General features: G+C 35.8%; 1 protein-coding gene across 1 annotated transcript in view; it reads right to left on the bottom strand.

Annotated features, from left to right (window-relative positions):
- The window catches only part of LOC135078307 (uncharacterized), a 118,421-nt gene extending 103,365 nt beyond the window's left edge, over window positions 1-15,056 (bottom strand). Inside the window, exons 1-2 of the mRNA XM_063972906.1 lie at window positions 14,993-15,056; window positions 1,301-1,419 (exon numbers count right to left, since the gene is read on the bottom strand). Of these exons, the coding sequence (XP_063828976.1) occupies window positions 1,301-1,392 (92 nt within the window). The 5' untranslated portion in view covers window positions 1,393-1,419; window positions 14,993-15,056. The remainder of the gene's footprint in view (window positions 1-1,300; window positions 1,420-14,992) is intronic.
- Window positions 15,057-16,025: the final 969 nt, after the last annotated feature.

Raw genomic sequence — 16,025 nt, 5'->3', positions numbered from 1 at the left:
CTTTTTAGGGTTCCGTAGTTCATTAATAACTTAATAAGTATTTATAATCTTAGGGCCTCTTTCACGATCTCCGAGTAAAGTTCTAAGTGAGCAGTTACTTCCGGATTATCACTATTTAACAAGTAAGTAAAATTAGGACATAAATATTTGTTTTCAATTTCACATACTAAATTGTCACTAGTGAGTTAAAGTGTTCAGTGTTATGGTTTTGTTGCTACTCGTGAAGCATACTTGATACTTTACTCAGAGATGAACGAAGCCCTTAACCGATTTTTTGTGTTTTTTTTATTTCTGTCAATAATAATCATAAAAACACAAACCAGTACTTAAATAGTAGTAAATATATCTGTTTTATTATAAAAAAACTACTTATTATTATTTCTTTGTATAAAACCAAGTTAGGTCTCATTTCGAAGTATTAGGTAGGTAACCTTGAACATGCAAGTTCAGTAAGCGGAAGCGTGGGTGGTATAACCTTCTAAAAATAAATAAACAGTTGTAAAATAAGCCACACACGATTTGTAGCGAAGGGTATTTTGTGGATTTTACTAACATTTGCAAGCGAAGCATACGCAAAATGGTTTTATAGGATAACGAGGTCATGCAGTTTTTAAATAATGATACAACTTGTAATGCAGTTAGAGACGTCAATTCAGTGTGCTTACCATGAGTTTACGTTAGGTGTGCTCTCTAGCGAGTACGTCAAAAAAATAAATTTTAGTTCTTGAAAGTAGCCGCTAGGGGCGCATTACAATCTGTCATACATTTAATGTCATTTTTTACGCAGTCGCTAGCGAGCACACGTAACGTAAACTCATAGTAAGCACCTTAATAGCACTTTGCACACATAGGTAACCCAGGCACCCGTTACGGTTTTTGAATTTGAGACATTATTATAAAGAACCACATACCTAACAGCGAATCTGGGTGTAGGTACAGTCAGCGTCAATAAGTTCGTGATACCCAAAGTAGCCAAAAAATTCGCAACACGTCTTTATTACCACCGAATAAGGTGGTGTTATCAACTTTTTGGTCACTTTGGGTGTCACGAACTATTCGACGCTGACTGTAAAGTGTACAGAGTGCATCAAATAAAAGTTGCGCAACTTTCTTTAATCTATGGTACTGTTTGCTTCTTATCATCAAAAATTGTTTTTGAATATAGGAATGGGTGGAATGGAAATCTAGGTTAAAGAAAGAAGCGACCTTATGATGATGACAGTTGAGTGCATTTTGTGACTAAGTATAAAGCTGGTGCAGGTATGATGAGGACCATGCTATCATGCTGGCAGTCAGGGACCTGTAATGGCGAAGACGAGGTGAGGGGGATTGCGGCATGTCGTAAGCCGAGTCATTGGGGTTGAGGGCGCTAACTGAGGCTAAGTCCCACATTTATATCACATCAAACACTTTGTAAATCTGAAACAACAGTAAACATTAGTAATTTCTTGCAGCTTTTGGATTTGGCGCGGAATTATGCATGCAGTGTCAATTTAACACTCTCAATGCCGTGGAAAACCGAGATCAAACGCATGGCGCAGGTAACTCTGTCGGTACTTGTACGGGAAATAGATCGAACAGAAGCGCGAGCACGCACTCCGAAGTATGGGCGACACACGGCGAAAGTAACTGAAGTGCGTGTTTACACTATGTCACGATACATTTTCCGCATTGGTTTTCTTTTATATCGGTTATTCGGCGGTGAGAGTGTTAAGGACTACAGAAGTATACTTTTTGCTGTAAGATTATAAATGTGCACTTCCCATTCCCATTCTAGGTATAGTATAGTACATAATCTGTTTAGTTATCAAACTAAAATATTGACTTCAGATATTACAAGAATAATATTTTTTTTGCTATGCAGCATTCGAAAAAAGAGCTGCAATGAGTCATTATACTAAAATATTCTATAAAAACCCCTTATTTTTGCCGGGCTTATTAACTAAATATGTATTAAGATGCTACGAGTATTCGATTATAAACTCACAGCTTTGGTAAACTTCTCGTAGTCCAAACCAGTGAGATAAACAGATGACTAAGAAAAAACATCCAAACTGTTCTTATCAGAGGTATAAAACTGAAAGTTTAACATTACACAAAATATGCAAATCTGCAAGTTAAAGTTATCTGGCTACTGAAAAACGTTATCAGCTAATTAGGTACCTATGTGATGTTTTTTCTAAAAGCCTGTTTATCATTTTACCAGTGTACGAGCTTTGACCCTTATCGCCAGTTTTTCATCCAGTAAACTTTTTACTCAAAGCAATCGAAATATTTTTATGAAAAACTGGGATTAACACTTATTTTGAACGTAAAATATAATAACACATGGCAAAATTAATACATTGAAAATTGCACATCATAATAATTAATTATTGGTTGTAACTAGTTGCGACATTATTTTTTAAAATAAATAAAGCCGGACTTCGGGGGGCAAACACAAACAGCTGAAAATAAAACACCTAGGTATTATGCAAGTGTAGGGTAGTGTAGTTATTTCATTAATCTGTACTTTCTAGCATAGCGTAATTTCTAAAGTGACATCCCAAATAACGTTTGCATAAATAGCAATAAGATAAAGTAATTTTATATATTTGGAGATATAACATAGCTATAGGCATCAAAGAAATCACACAAATTAAAAGGATTTTAGTACACTAGCGCCACCATCATCGCGAAATTGCTCGAGAACTTTGTTATCCTGCATATGCGTAGTTCTCGTGAAATACGCTAGGGGGCGCTGTACGGAGGGTGCGAGCCCTCCCGAGGGAGTGGAAAATTGCAACCACTTTTTTCAGTGAGTTGTTCGGAAAAATTTAAGCAGATGGCGTTGCAGTCAAAAGTTTTTGCTTGGTTTCTACTTGTGGGCAATCATTAGGTTTTCAATAAAGTATTTGTGAAAATTTATATTTTAAATAACAAAACTATATTATTTAGTGTTGAAACTGTAAATTAAATGCACCTCTCCAGAAAAATCATATTCGTATGCCAAATAGTATGGCAAAAGTTAGAGCAATTTTTAGTTGATAGGTTTCTTACTCATAATTTTAACATCTATTAATTCACTTGCGTTCCTTCAACTTGTTTGTTTTCATTTACTTATTTCTAATTGTATACTCAATTTCAGGAAATATGTGGGTACCTAGTTAGTTAGATATTCAAAGCCAATTATTTCAAAATGTTTCTTATAAACATTTTTGTCCAAAAAATATAACTTTGATAAATATTATGATCATGAGGAATCGCGCACACAACGCTCTCTGAACTTGGTCTAACTCAATCATTTTAGGTAAGTACTCAAAAGATTTGAATTAAGAAAAAAATGGTACAGTAGCAACCTCCGGGCCTCACTCACATCCTAAGCAAATATATTTACGTAGGATAATGTATTAAATGTATATCGTGAGTGGTGGACCAGCTTTTATAGTAGGTACTCTTTCTGTACCGCTAGCACGAAAAACTTTCGAGTTCGAATCGTTTGCGTATTCGAATCGCCATCAAAAGATTTAGTACGAAAAAAAAAACATACGGGTCGAATTGAGAACCTCCTCCTTTTTTTGAAGTCGGTTGAAAACTACAACAGCGCCCTTGTGAACGTGTCGTAAAGTGAACTCAGTGTGTGAAATGGTTGCACGTAATTTATTATGAGAATCAAAATTGTCAGGTTATCGTTTAATTCGAAGGTTGAGTAGGTATCGAATTTCGTCGAAGACGGAAGTTGTTCATGCTAGAGGTACTGGGAACCGACTCTTTCTAGCAATCCCAATTTCTTTTGAATATACTTCTAACATTTTAGATTGTTTTAGTGAAGTGAGCACCTATTGTTTCAAAGTTACGAAATAAAAGATTGATAACTATAAAAAGATTCCGAGAAGCTGTAAAGTAGTCTAGATGCTTATGCTTTGGACAGTAATGTTACCTTCGGTACTTGTACAAAATATTCAGTTAAATAAGAACCAGCTAATGTAAACATAACACTTATTCTACGTTAATGACGCTAATAAATTAGCGGTAGGAGCATTACGTTTCACATAATCAGACTTCCCGCAATCGAGGATCCCGTAAAATTTTCGAGTACTGCATTATTACAATTAAATTATGCATTAATTTCGTGTGCTGCTTATCAAATTAATTTGAAGGGCTCTCAAGCTGTAGACTGAGGCGAAGTAGGAGGTACCCACAACTAAGGTAAAGGTAACAACACAATAAATTCTTGAGTTTCTCCGTTGCGATGTTGTTTTCCTATTAATTTAAACAGGTCTCATTTGATTGTTTTAATCAAAGTTGAAGTTTTGAGTTATTCAACCCGTTTTCCTGAAATCACCCGAAGAAGGTTATTTTCCTAAGCTAGCTAATTTTATTGGTAACATTTCAAATAATAATATAATCAGCCATAGGTATAATCTTTTGTGCGAATAAAATATCGTTTTAAAAATTTGCCAGGCTTAAATCGGGTTTGTTCTTTTACAAAAATGCGTCCATTAAGAGACGCCCGTTAAATCCTTTGGGTTTTTCGGAAAATTGTGTAAACCGGGAATGTTGTTCAATTTAGATTGGTTTTTGATTGATGGGGACCGGCAAAGTTTTTAATGAATTTCGGTCTCGGCCAACATTTGGGTCGCTCTTTGATTGAATAAGATGGCAAAGTCCAAGTTACATTGTGTTTCTAATAGACTGCACTTTGGGTGACGATCTGGGACTTAACTTTAAGGATGCCTACGTTGATGAGCTAATTTATTGAATGAACCTCATTATAACGGTCTCCTTGTAATGAGTTTAATGAGATGCTGTAGAGCATCGGCGTAAACATTTATCTAAAAATACAACGATGTGAAATATCAACTAACTATCTAAATCGATAGCTTTGAACAATAATATATTCAAAAGTAGTATAGTTATTTGATTACTAGACCGTTTTATTAAATCGTTTGTCTGCATCACAAACTACCCAAAGAAAATAATTACACAATTCATCAATGCGGAAAATATTTCCATCGCACGAAGTTAATAACTGTACGGGAATACCGAAAACGGCAATTTAAATAAATGCCAAGTGAAATAGACGGGATTTATGAAACGGGATGATGTCTGCATGCCTTTCTGAATTCATCGCTGTTTCGTTTCAGCCCGGAATTCCCTTAATTTGAATTTAACCAGATATTTTTGGGCAGGGTTAGCGGAATTATTGTGATTAAAGAGATATTGTTTATTGTACCATCACAAACAACAGTACCAAGAAATATTGACGGGAATCATAATAAATTCTCATAATTGATGAAGTATTTGAAGCTGATGACATGTTCTGACAATATTTTCTCTTGTTTTTTCTTTTCGAGCGTAATAACATTTTTTTCCTGGAAATGTAATAGTTACCCACCCACGTCTCTGCTTTGAAGAACACATAAATATTACGTAGGCTATGCGCAGAATTTTGGATAATTCAGTACATCAAAAACAACCGAGCACCTCAAAAATTGTGCATGATAAAACCAACGTGAGTGAAAAACATTTTCATAACCGCATCCGATAACCAACTCTTTCTGTGGTTAAAACTTCGCCCAAATTGTGGCAGACACAAAAAATCCATCGACATTCGATATTTCGGATTTCGTGTGCCCAAAAATCGAGCAGCGAGATTGGCAACCCTACGCCCGCGCTCGGTTTGCGCTGAAAATATTGTTAGCAAGTGAATTTTCATTATCGCTGGAGAGGAGTGCACACTTGCAACCGGATCGCTGTTGGTTTTGGGTTGCTAATTTGATGGTTAAGCTATTGTTCGGCATTTGACAACCATGTCCTACGAGGTGGGGTTTTCGGATAATTGGATGTGTCGGTTACAGTGGAACTGGCAGGTCTTTAGACTGGCATTTTCACAAAATATTTTCATCGTATCTGGCTGTGCAGCTCCATCTATTATGATTAACAGTCAAATACTTAATTCTAATTTCAATAAAGACGATTAGATGTTGCTTAAGATTAAAATCGATTGATTGACAACAATCGACTCTTAATGCGGCTCTTCTTCGAGGCTCTGACACCGATTTCTCTCAATATCCTTGTCACAGTGATGTCTTTAGGAATATGTCCGTAACCGTATATCTATTGTTACACGTGCCAACAAAACTCAAAAGCGAAGCAACCAAAGTGAACGCCAGTGCAGGAGCTGTCACTAGCACGCCGCGCCCGCGGGCGACCGTTAATTGGAAACTGAATGTACTAACTTTAATTTACAGAATACGATGGCTACAACAAGTTTTCGTTTTCATTTTCATTATAAACACGAAATTAAAGGGACTCAACGAATTTTACTGTATGTGAAGCGAGCTCTTTGATAATCGGTTTTTCAGTTCCCGCAGAAGTACATACATCTGCTTGTTCTGGCTATTGGACGACTTGTGAATTACTTACATACATAAAATTTGTTAATTTCTCATGTAAGTGACTGTAAGGTTTTAAATAAATGGTCTTTATTAAACCTAAACCTTTTGTCATCGTAACATTACTTTTTGATTCAATATCATAACGACATTACTGCTTACTTAAGTTACTCCTATTCCTAATCAGATTCTGGTTTCGGAAGCGGTTGACTGACAATGACGGATCATCAATAGTCCGATTGTGACCTCTTGTATTCACTCAATAGAAGAAGAAGGATCGTATCGTTACGTTGTTTATGTATATTCACTGTTTACTACTGGTCTCAGGCGTAAACGAACGCTACTATATTGCTATATTTACCTACTAAATTGTGCCTCAATAAGCTCTACTAACGAAAAGATACGATGTTATCGAGACAATGACCGTATCGAACCCTACTTAAATTGACATTATTTGGATCGTTCCTCCGTTTCGAATAGCAAAGCAAACGATGCTTATCTTTAGTGCTTAACGCCGTTTTAAAATAATGCGATCAGAGGTGGAATTGTGTAAGTAAAGCAATCGTAATCATTTGACAGTTCATAACGTACGATAAAGTCAGTTCAACAAAGCGTTTCACAGAATAATCGTACGTTAATATGAACTGTCAAATGATTACGATTGCTTTACACAATTCCACCTCATGTTTTTGATTTCTCATCTTTGTTTTGCGTTCAACAGTAATATAAACATTCGCTCCGACACCAAAATTCAATGGTAATTTTACGAAAACCATGTCACTGTCAGCATGAAAGATGAAAAACAATAAATCTGAATTACAGTAGCTTATTATTTACTTAACCATTATCCCTGAAAAATAAGCTTAGATGAAAAATCTCTCAAGAATTAATTGTAACTGTTGACCTCTCGAGTTTGGGTAGGGCACGAAACAAAATGAATAATGACCAAAGAAATTCCCTTTGTTCGGAATTGCAAGTCATTATTTCTAAATATTCGGGCTGGTGTGATAATGACGAGCCTGAAGCCTTCTCACCAGCCTTTTTCAGTTGGAACACCTCGGAATATGATTTGCGAAAATGTTTTTGATGGCTCGCAAATGTTCGTAAGAGGTTGTGTGTGTCATTTGGAAATTGAACGAGGAGGACTTAAATAAATAATAAAATACGAAAAAAACATAAATTCGTATTCAATTAAGGGAACTTTACTTAAACGTATGTAGTAATAGCAATATATTGGAAAATTTTCAGTTTATGTCCTGTTCTTTTTCGTCTACATTATCTTCTTGAGAGGAATTAGAAACAAGGAAAAACATTTAACCTATATGCCTAACAAAACTATCTCATTAGTGAATCAAGCTAGTTAACCATTATAGATGTGAATAAATATCTTTAACGCGTGGTTTTCTCACCAGTCGTCTACGTATAGGAAGTAGTAAGGTCGAACCCTTCTTGTTAAATTAGTAAAAATAAACAACTGAATAAAGCTAGTAATTATTGCACTCGTAGATTTCAATATCTTTAACGCGTGTTCCCATCACTAATAATCATCTACAATCTACATAGGTATAGGTAAAAGTACGGTGGTCGACCCTTCCCGGCCATGCTTGTTAAAACTTCCTCTTTATCAACTACGCTCGAATTTCCAATTTCAACTAGCCCCCCATCCTTTGGTCTGCGATATGTTCAATTAAGTCGTCGGTAACTCCCAACTTGGTTGCCAATTATATGCTACTAGAACTATTAGATCCCCTTGACTTTGGTAAAATGACCGCAGAATAAGAGCCTATTATATTAGTAATTTTCCTTTAGGGTAAATCCGTTGTTTTCTAAAGGACAGTTGTCTTAAAAGTTTGCTACAAAAAGATTATTATTTTTTGGTGTACACGTTAGCTTTTTTATTTCCAGCATCAGATTACGAAATTGAATGTCTGTGTTTATTTCGTGACCACTCGAGATAAAAAACAAATACATTCTATTATCAACAATCTGAAAAAAAAAAAAACTGAATAGTAAGATAAACGCAATTTGCAATGAAACCTAACTTTATACAAAACGAAAACTGTCGAAAAAACTGAAGCGGAATGACAAAAGTTTCAAATAATAGTTAGTGTGGCAATGTTTAGTACGACCTAACTACGAGCTTTGAATTTGATACAGAGTCACGAATTCGAGACAAACGTCCAAGATCCAACGATTTAATTATCCGAGCGTAGGATGAATAATCAAATCGAACGCTGACTATAAGAGCTAGTAGGTATTTATACTTTTGAATTTGCTGAATAAGTAAAGTAATCACTGTGATTTCACCGATCGCGTCACTTAGAGTTACTCTGCAGCATCTCTTTGAAGAGGAATCACAATGATTTCACTTTTGGCGTCACTGAGCGTGACTCAGCATGTCTTTGGGGACGCTCAGCATCACGTTCCGGATCCGATCGTGCTGTCACAGTTGCGCTTTTCGGATTGCATCGTAACTCTCCCGAGTACGTGTCCTTAGAACCTCTGGAGTCATATTTTAAATTCGGAATTCTTTTGACGTATAACACCGCTTTTGTAACTGTCTTGCAAGATCTTTTCCATATTTTTATTACCTATCTAGGTATTCCGACAAATCGGTTACATTTAAACGGTTGTACCTACCTAATATTATTTAATAGATAGACTTGCATTATTTTAGAGTAGCAGAACTTGTAAGTCAGATATAGCTCACCGATAGCATTTTCTGTCAGTGCTTCTCTCAGCCAGTTTAATAATTTGGCTCAATAGAAGTGGATCTTACAAACTCATCGAATTAAGTAATTAAAAGACGAAAAATAAATATTCTTTGTTAGTTAATTTTCGATGTCCTAACAAATTATTGCCGAAGCTTCACGGTAAGCTTTCCCGTACAAATGAGCACTCAGGGATTACAAAGTGGGGAGAGTGGCTCGATATACTTAAATAAAGCAGCTTATCGGGAATTATATCAAAACGCTGTATTTTTCCGTACTCTAAACCTCCGTTTTCAAATATGATTTGTATGTATATCGGAATATCTGGCACGTGAATGTTTCAAGCGTTTAAATGCATCTTTGACAATTCCGTAGTTTTGTGGTTAGATACTGAGACTTTTGTGTCTGGAAGCCTAGGTTTGATTCACAGATGGGGCCACAACTGCAGGTTTGAAATAATCTTACCATAGGCCGGGTAGCAGAGAAAATGGCGAAAATGAGGTTTTCATTTTTCATTTTTGAGGTACTAAACAGTAAAATTAAAGGCTAAGATTTTTATTGGGCATAGTTGAGGATATTTTCTAGGGCTATTAACGGATGGAAACACGATTTGATGAAGTTGACTCGATAGAATAAATTCCCAAAGTTACCTCTATTCGTTTTCTAATTATGGTTTTATTTTTAAAATAAGCGATTTGAGATTCTAAATCTTTTACTAAACTAAAGTTCAGAAATAACTTGAGGGCTTTTAACGGATGGAATTTTTATATTGCGTCTTATTTAGTTACTATGTTAAAAAATGTGGAAAAAATCGTCCATGACGGCTTGGACAATCTCAATCAGTCGCGCGGTGGCGCTTACGGAGGACGGACGCGTGTCAGTTTTTTGGACGTGACAGTTCGCGATTTGTCAATATTTTTGACAATTATGACTTTGATGAGTCACAGTATAATAATATCAGTGTTACTGGAGAAAGCTAAAATATTTGATAACTAAGAATTATCAATTTTGTCTACCTATTGAAATTTAAATCGTTCGCATCCTTTTAAACGAATACTCTACTCATGATACATAGTAAATTCCTTAAATATGAGACAAAACCAATGAGTTAAAATTACATATTAATAGTACCTACATACAATCGTCTTACACTTATTAGAAGAGCACACTGATACAAATAAATAATAAAAAATTAGGTCAGAGGGTCAAATATAGGGGCAGCTGCACGTCACTGAAAGACGATTCTGTTTACTCGGCATCTGGGCTGGAGAACATGAACCCTTGTTTACAGATACAGATGTAAATGGAGTTATAACTGGACAAATTTTACATGAAATGTTTAACAGAAATCAGTACTTAAAAGACACATACATGGAATACCAATAAGGTTGCGGAGGGAAAGCTACCTATTATAAACTAGCGGCCGCCCGCGACTTCGTTCGCGTGGACCTCGTTTTACCCCCGTTAGATATCATGTTGATAGATGGCGTTTCACGGCTTCCCCCGAATGAATGTTTACGAACGTCATACAGTAGTTTGTCCAGCGCTGTAGATTTTAACCAATGACGATAGGTAGAGTTCACTTTTTAGACACGTCTTATTTATTTATTGAAATTTATTTGTCACATATCGTCATAAGTTAGCCTATATGTTAATCTGGGTTATAAACAATAATACTATAAAGTTTCAACAAAATCCGTACAGTAGTTTTTGCGTAAAAGAGTAACAAACATCCAGACATCCGAACTTTCGCCTTTATAATATTATAGTAGGATAGGATATTCACAATCCAAACTAATATTTACTATTTAGCATTTACTTACAGTAAATATATTAGTTTGGTTTTCACAATCGAACGGGTGCGAATCGACCCCTTTGAGAACTAGTAATCGCATACTACTAGTTCAAAAAAGAGTCGATTCGCACGCGATTTTAATACTTCTAATATATCCGGGCGAAACGCCTACTAAAAAAAATTATTATTGAAAGGGGGGGACGTTTCGCATATTCTTATAATTAGGTTAATTAGTCTAATTAATAGTTAATACGCTGCCCTTGTAATCCTTGCCATACATCACTACCATGTCTGAGTTAATAATATAATATCGGTTCTCTAATTAATTATAAATTGTGCCAATATCTGGGGTGGTGGGAGCCTGATGACCTGTACTACAGGTATGCAAATACCTATCACAGGCGTCAGTCTCACACAAACAACTTTGTTTTTGAATTGTAATTAATGTGCTTAAAAACTTGTGTCATTGTAATGTTTGTGATGAGAAAATAAATACTATTTATTATTTATATTATTTATTTATATTCGTGCGAAGGAAAATCGTGCGAAACTACTACTAACCCAATAGGGGGTAATAGGATGTGTTGGTAAAATATGATCAGTTAAAAAAATAACACCTTATATAAAAACCGAAAAATTCTTATTCTTATATTATTCTAATTATGTAAGAGCATAATTATTAAAGTCGAAGTCAAACATTCTTTATTTGTGTGGACCTATATTAACGAGAGATTACAAGGCGTCAAATATTTCAAGAAAAAAATTAAAAACTATTATAAAGCTAAATTTTGCTCTCATGGAGCCTTTACCTACTCTGACAAATCAAGACTTAAAGAAGAAACTAATAATAAAACTATTTAACTGTCCTGCAATGAAAAGCTTGATCGGGTACAACACCTCAAGTTATTTTAGAACTTGATTTCATTAAGGGACTCTGAATATCAAATCGCTTAGGTATCTAAAGTCAAACGATTCTGAAATGTCAAGTGGTATAAAGTTGGGACTAATAAATAACCCATTAAGATAGTAGCGCCCTCCTGTCAATGACATACCTGGAACGATAGAGTATTGGACAACTAATAAAAATGCTTAGTCCTAAATGACTGACGGATATCGTAGAGACCTGAAAGTTGGAAGGTGTGTTCTTTGTATGACGTAGGCATCCGATTTTCCGAAATGGAGTCAAGAAATGAAGGGGGTGAAATAAGGGGGCAAAGTTTGTATGGGACAGTGATTATTTGGTTCAATCTACTTGAAATTTTGCTTAACAATTCCTTAATATTATAATTTATGACAAACGTGTAAAAGGGGTAGAAAGTTATTTTGGGAGTCTTACTGCTTTTGATTTAATTACTTTTTATTCTTACAAGTGTTTGAAAACTCCATGTCAGATTGCAATCAATGTCAAGTGAAATCTCAAATTGAAATGTCTCAATTTCAATGAGGAGGCTCTGCATTTATTCCTAGAATTCCCCTAACACCGTCAAATTACCCTTTCGAATTCAAGACAGTGCAGTTTCCCATCAAAATCTGCTTCGTAATGACTATAAACAAAGCTCAAAGTCAAACTCTAGCGACCTCTGCATAAACTTCCATGAGTGCTCAGAGCGGGTGCCTGCGGCAGGTAACCGCGTGTGATGCTCATAGTGATTTTCAATACAGAGCCCCGTACATACGTTATACATAAATTATGGAAAGAAAACACCCAGACCAATACAAAAAAATATGAATGCAATTTTAGTATGATATTTTTATTTATTAATAAACAAAAAGACTGAACAAAATTGATGCGTGTACTGATTAATGTAATTAACCACATGCAAAGTTTCGTGAATTGCAACGACTATAATTTATTATCCAAGCTCTAAATAATCGCTACTAAGAGTAACTGATCATAAAATGTTTTTCCAATCGCTCAAGCTCCCGAGGACCTAACGATAGGTCGGGTGACGTAATCTTGAAAATTCCGGAAGGTCGGGTGACGCCACGCCTCTTTGAACCGTGTTTACTTTGGCAGTTATATTTTATATTTATTTGATATATTCCCAAAAATTCTGAAAGTTGTTTTAATTTGTATCACTTGGATATGATTTGTATTAGAAAGTGCTGTGAGTGTGACGCTTGAACGGAAGGAAGTCAACCTAACCACGGTAATAATATCATACAGTATTATAACTTCATATAAACCGACGAAACGCGAGCTTTCCTTCGAATTTCAAATCTCGGGACGCGGTCGAAATCCAAAAGTTAGGGTTAGGGGTGTCGCGAATGTGCCGAACGGACGTCGATGGCCTAGCTATTGTTGAAAATGACTAAGGTGATTGAATTTGACTACCGTCATTTACGGTCAAATTTGTCAAAAACAAGTTATTAACAGTCAAAAATGGTCATTTTCAGTCAGTTTGATTTGAAATAAAAATTATATTGTATTAAACCAGCTTTTGCCCACGACTTCATCCGCCTGAAATTAAAGTAACAGGTCATTAAGTACTCATTATGATTAGTAGATTCAAAATTATTTAGGTATATTTTTTTAAATTAAATCTACTAACACAAAACAACACGCATTTTTATCCTATTCCATTCACAAAGTATTTTGTTTGTCTAAATAAAAAAAAATTACAATCACAAAACTAGATAGAAATTCTAAGTAGACAGATGTAATTAGAATGGGTACTGTAGGTGGGCAGCCCTATCGCATGTTGTCATACCGTGACGTACCGCGGGGCTGTTGACATTTATTTCAAAAATATGGCCGAGTTGGAATACTGTATAGATAGTATTACCGTGACCTAACCTAACCAACTGGTATTTCTATACTGTGTAGCCGCGAGAGCTCTTTGGCGCGCTGTCTTCGGCGAAGTATTGCGCGCGCAGATTTTGACAGCGCGAAATACCTACTTTAGCAGAAATACCAAGCCTTAAGACGGCACGATAATATGACGTCAAATCATAAAATATTTTTCTGTTTACCTTTGATTTGAATCCTTATGTTTACTTATTACTACTTACTTAGAGAGAGTGCCTCAAATTGGGATTTATATTGCTTTTTGACTTATTCTTGAAATCTTGACTGTTTTAGACTTCAGATTTTAATTATAAAATACCTGTTAAGTTATCTAGGAAAGCAGGTTTTAATTAAGAAAAACTTACACTCTTAAGCCACCACCTTGATTAATATGTAGGGTGTTTTGTTTTTGTATCTCTAAGGGTGAGTTTCCATCGACGGCAGAGTAGACAGAGCAGTGTCATCATACAGTTTATGCTGTTCGCATTGATTGAGTATTCCGGGTGGAACTCATTTCCACCTTCGGGCTGATCATCACTTTCCATCAGGTCAAATACAGGCCGAAAGCTTCCCCGTTGTGACTTTTTAATCCGTATCACTCAGCTTGGCTTCTAAAAACGCATCTCAAGGGTGCTACTATACCATTATATTGAAATTATTTCATCTATCAAAATGTACCTATTTTTACATTTAAGTTTTTAAAAACTTTCAGGAAAAATTTTGTTCCCCGTATGATTCTTATAGCTTTTGCAATCGATCTTTTTTCTGTTTCATTTTATTAGTCTGTTTGATACACGAAATAAGACTACATTATTTTGTGTTGCGTCGCTCTCCTCCACAGTGTGGCCACAGCCTAACACACTAAAGATCCCAGTGGAAACTTCCTTAAGCGGCCCGCTAAGTACCTCTCTAATTGAGTTTTATGTAAATTTATTCCGCCTAATGACTGCCGCACGGGTGGGAGAAACCAAGCAACTGTATTTATTCTCATTGCTATGGGTTGGGTGTCACAAGAATAATGCTTATAGCGTACTTACTCTAAATTCTAAGAAAATCTGTTTAGGTGTGTTTGTGTAATCTAAATGTATAGCTATAAACCAGTCTGTAAAGCTATTCTTATTAGCATTTGCAAAATGCTGTTGGGCTATTCGTTAAGTTAGCTCGACGGTCTCACAATTCTGTGTTAGCTTTATAAAGTTAAATGTATTGAATTTTCTAATATCTTCGGTATTCCATAAAATCCTAGTGTGCAATAAAAGTCACGTTCTAGGGTTTTCAAGTATGCGTGCGTTGAAATATTTACGAAGCGGAAAATACTTACATTTTGTAATAAAAATATCACCAATATCTTTCCGCTCTTCAAGAGTATTGTCTGAGACAGCATCTGCAACAATAGAAAGAAACCATCACTTCTGCTGACCTTGTGTTGTTTGACGTTTCCACAAGCTATGAAAAACAGACAGTTTTATGGCAAAAATGTATAGAAAGCACGGACGAGCAGTATTTTTGATGACTTGCTTAACATCATCATCATCATCATTTTCAGCCATAGGACGTCCACTGCTGAACATAGGCTCCCTCGTACCGGAAAGCGCAGCATAGGACGTCCACCCACAAGGCGGACCGACGGCCTCATATAATATGTAGGTAGCGGGAAGGCGCTGGATGCAGGCCGCCACATTTATATCCAAGATTTTTGGATATTCCTAAGTGTTGATTAATGGCGTCGAGAGAAACGGTTTTAACGGTAGGAATTAATAATTATGACTTTTTACAAGTGCTTAATAGATCGAGATAGAATACCTACATAAGCTTGCTAATAAATCACCAAATATTTTATAACAGTTAATTAAAAACGAATGCGCTATTCTTTTATCACATTTAAATGAGTTATTAAAACGTAAGTTCTTTTCTTCTTCTATTACGATGAGTGTAATTCGCAATGTAATTACACAATGGTAAAATGTATCATTTCACCCTTAATTGCGAGTGGAGACATGCTTTGTAACGTGATTAATTAAATAGTCTATTCAATGCCAAATTCAGAAATGCAAGGTTCGGCAACGGGAGCGGGTGACGTTTAATCTAATCCCATTGTCTTTGTAATCCGCTTGATGTGTCAAATCAAATCCCACCCTTTGTAATTAGCGATTCTCGCTGTGCATGCTAAGCGTACTGGCTGTTCTCGGATAGGTCCTCTTAAATGATGTTTATTGTCCGTGGTGCATCATCATCATCATCATCTAAGCCATAGGACGTCCAATGCTGAACATAGGCCTTCCCCAATGCTTTTGTTGCCCGGTTGGTAGCGGCCTGCGTCCAGCAGTAGTACGCAGAACTGACGGCCGATGGGG

The sequence above is a fragment of the Ostrinia nubilalis genome, chromosome 14, assembly GCF_963855985.1.
Source record: "Ostrinia nubilalis chromosome 14, ilOstNubi1.1, whole genome shotgun sequence".
Classification (NCBI taxonomy): Eukaryota; Metazoa; Arthropoda; class Insecta; order Lepidoptera; family Crambidae; genus Ostrinia; species Ostrinia nubilalis.
The sequence above is the reverse complement of the archived record's forward strand: the minus strand, read 5'-3'. Positions and strand labels throughout refer to the sequence as shown.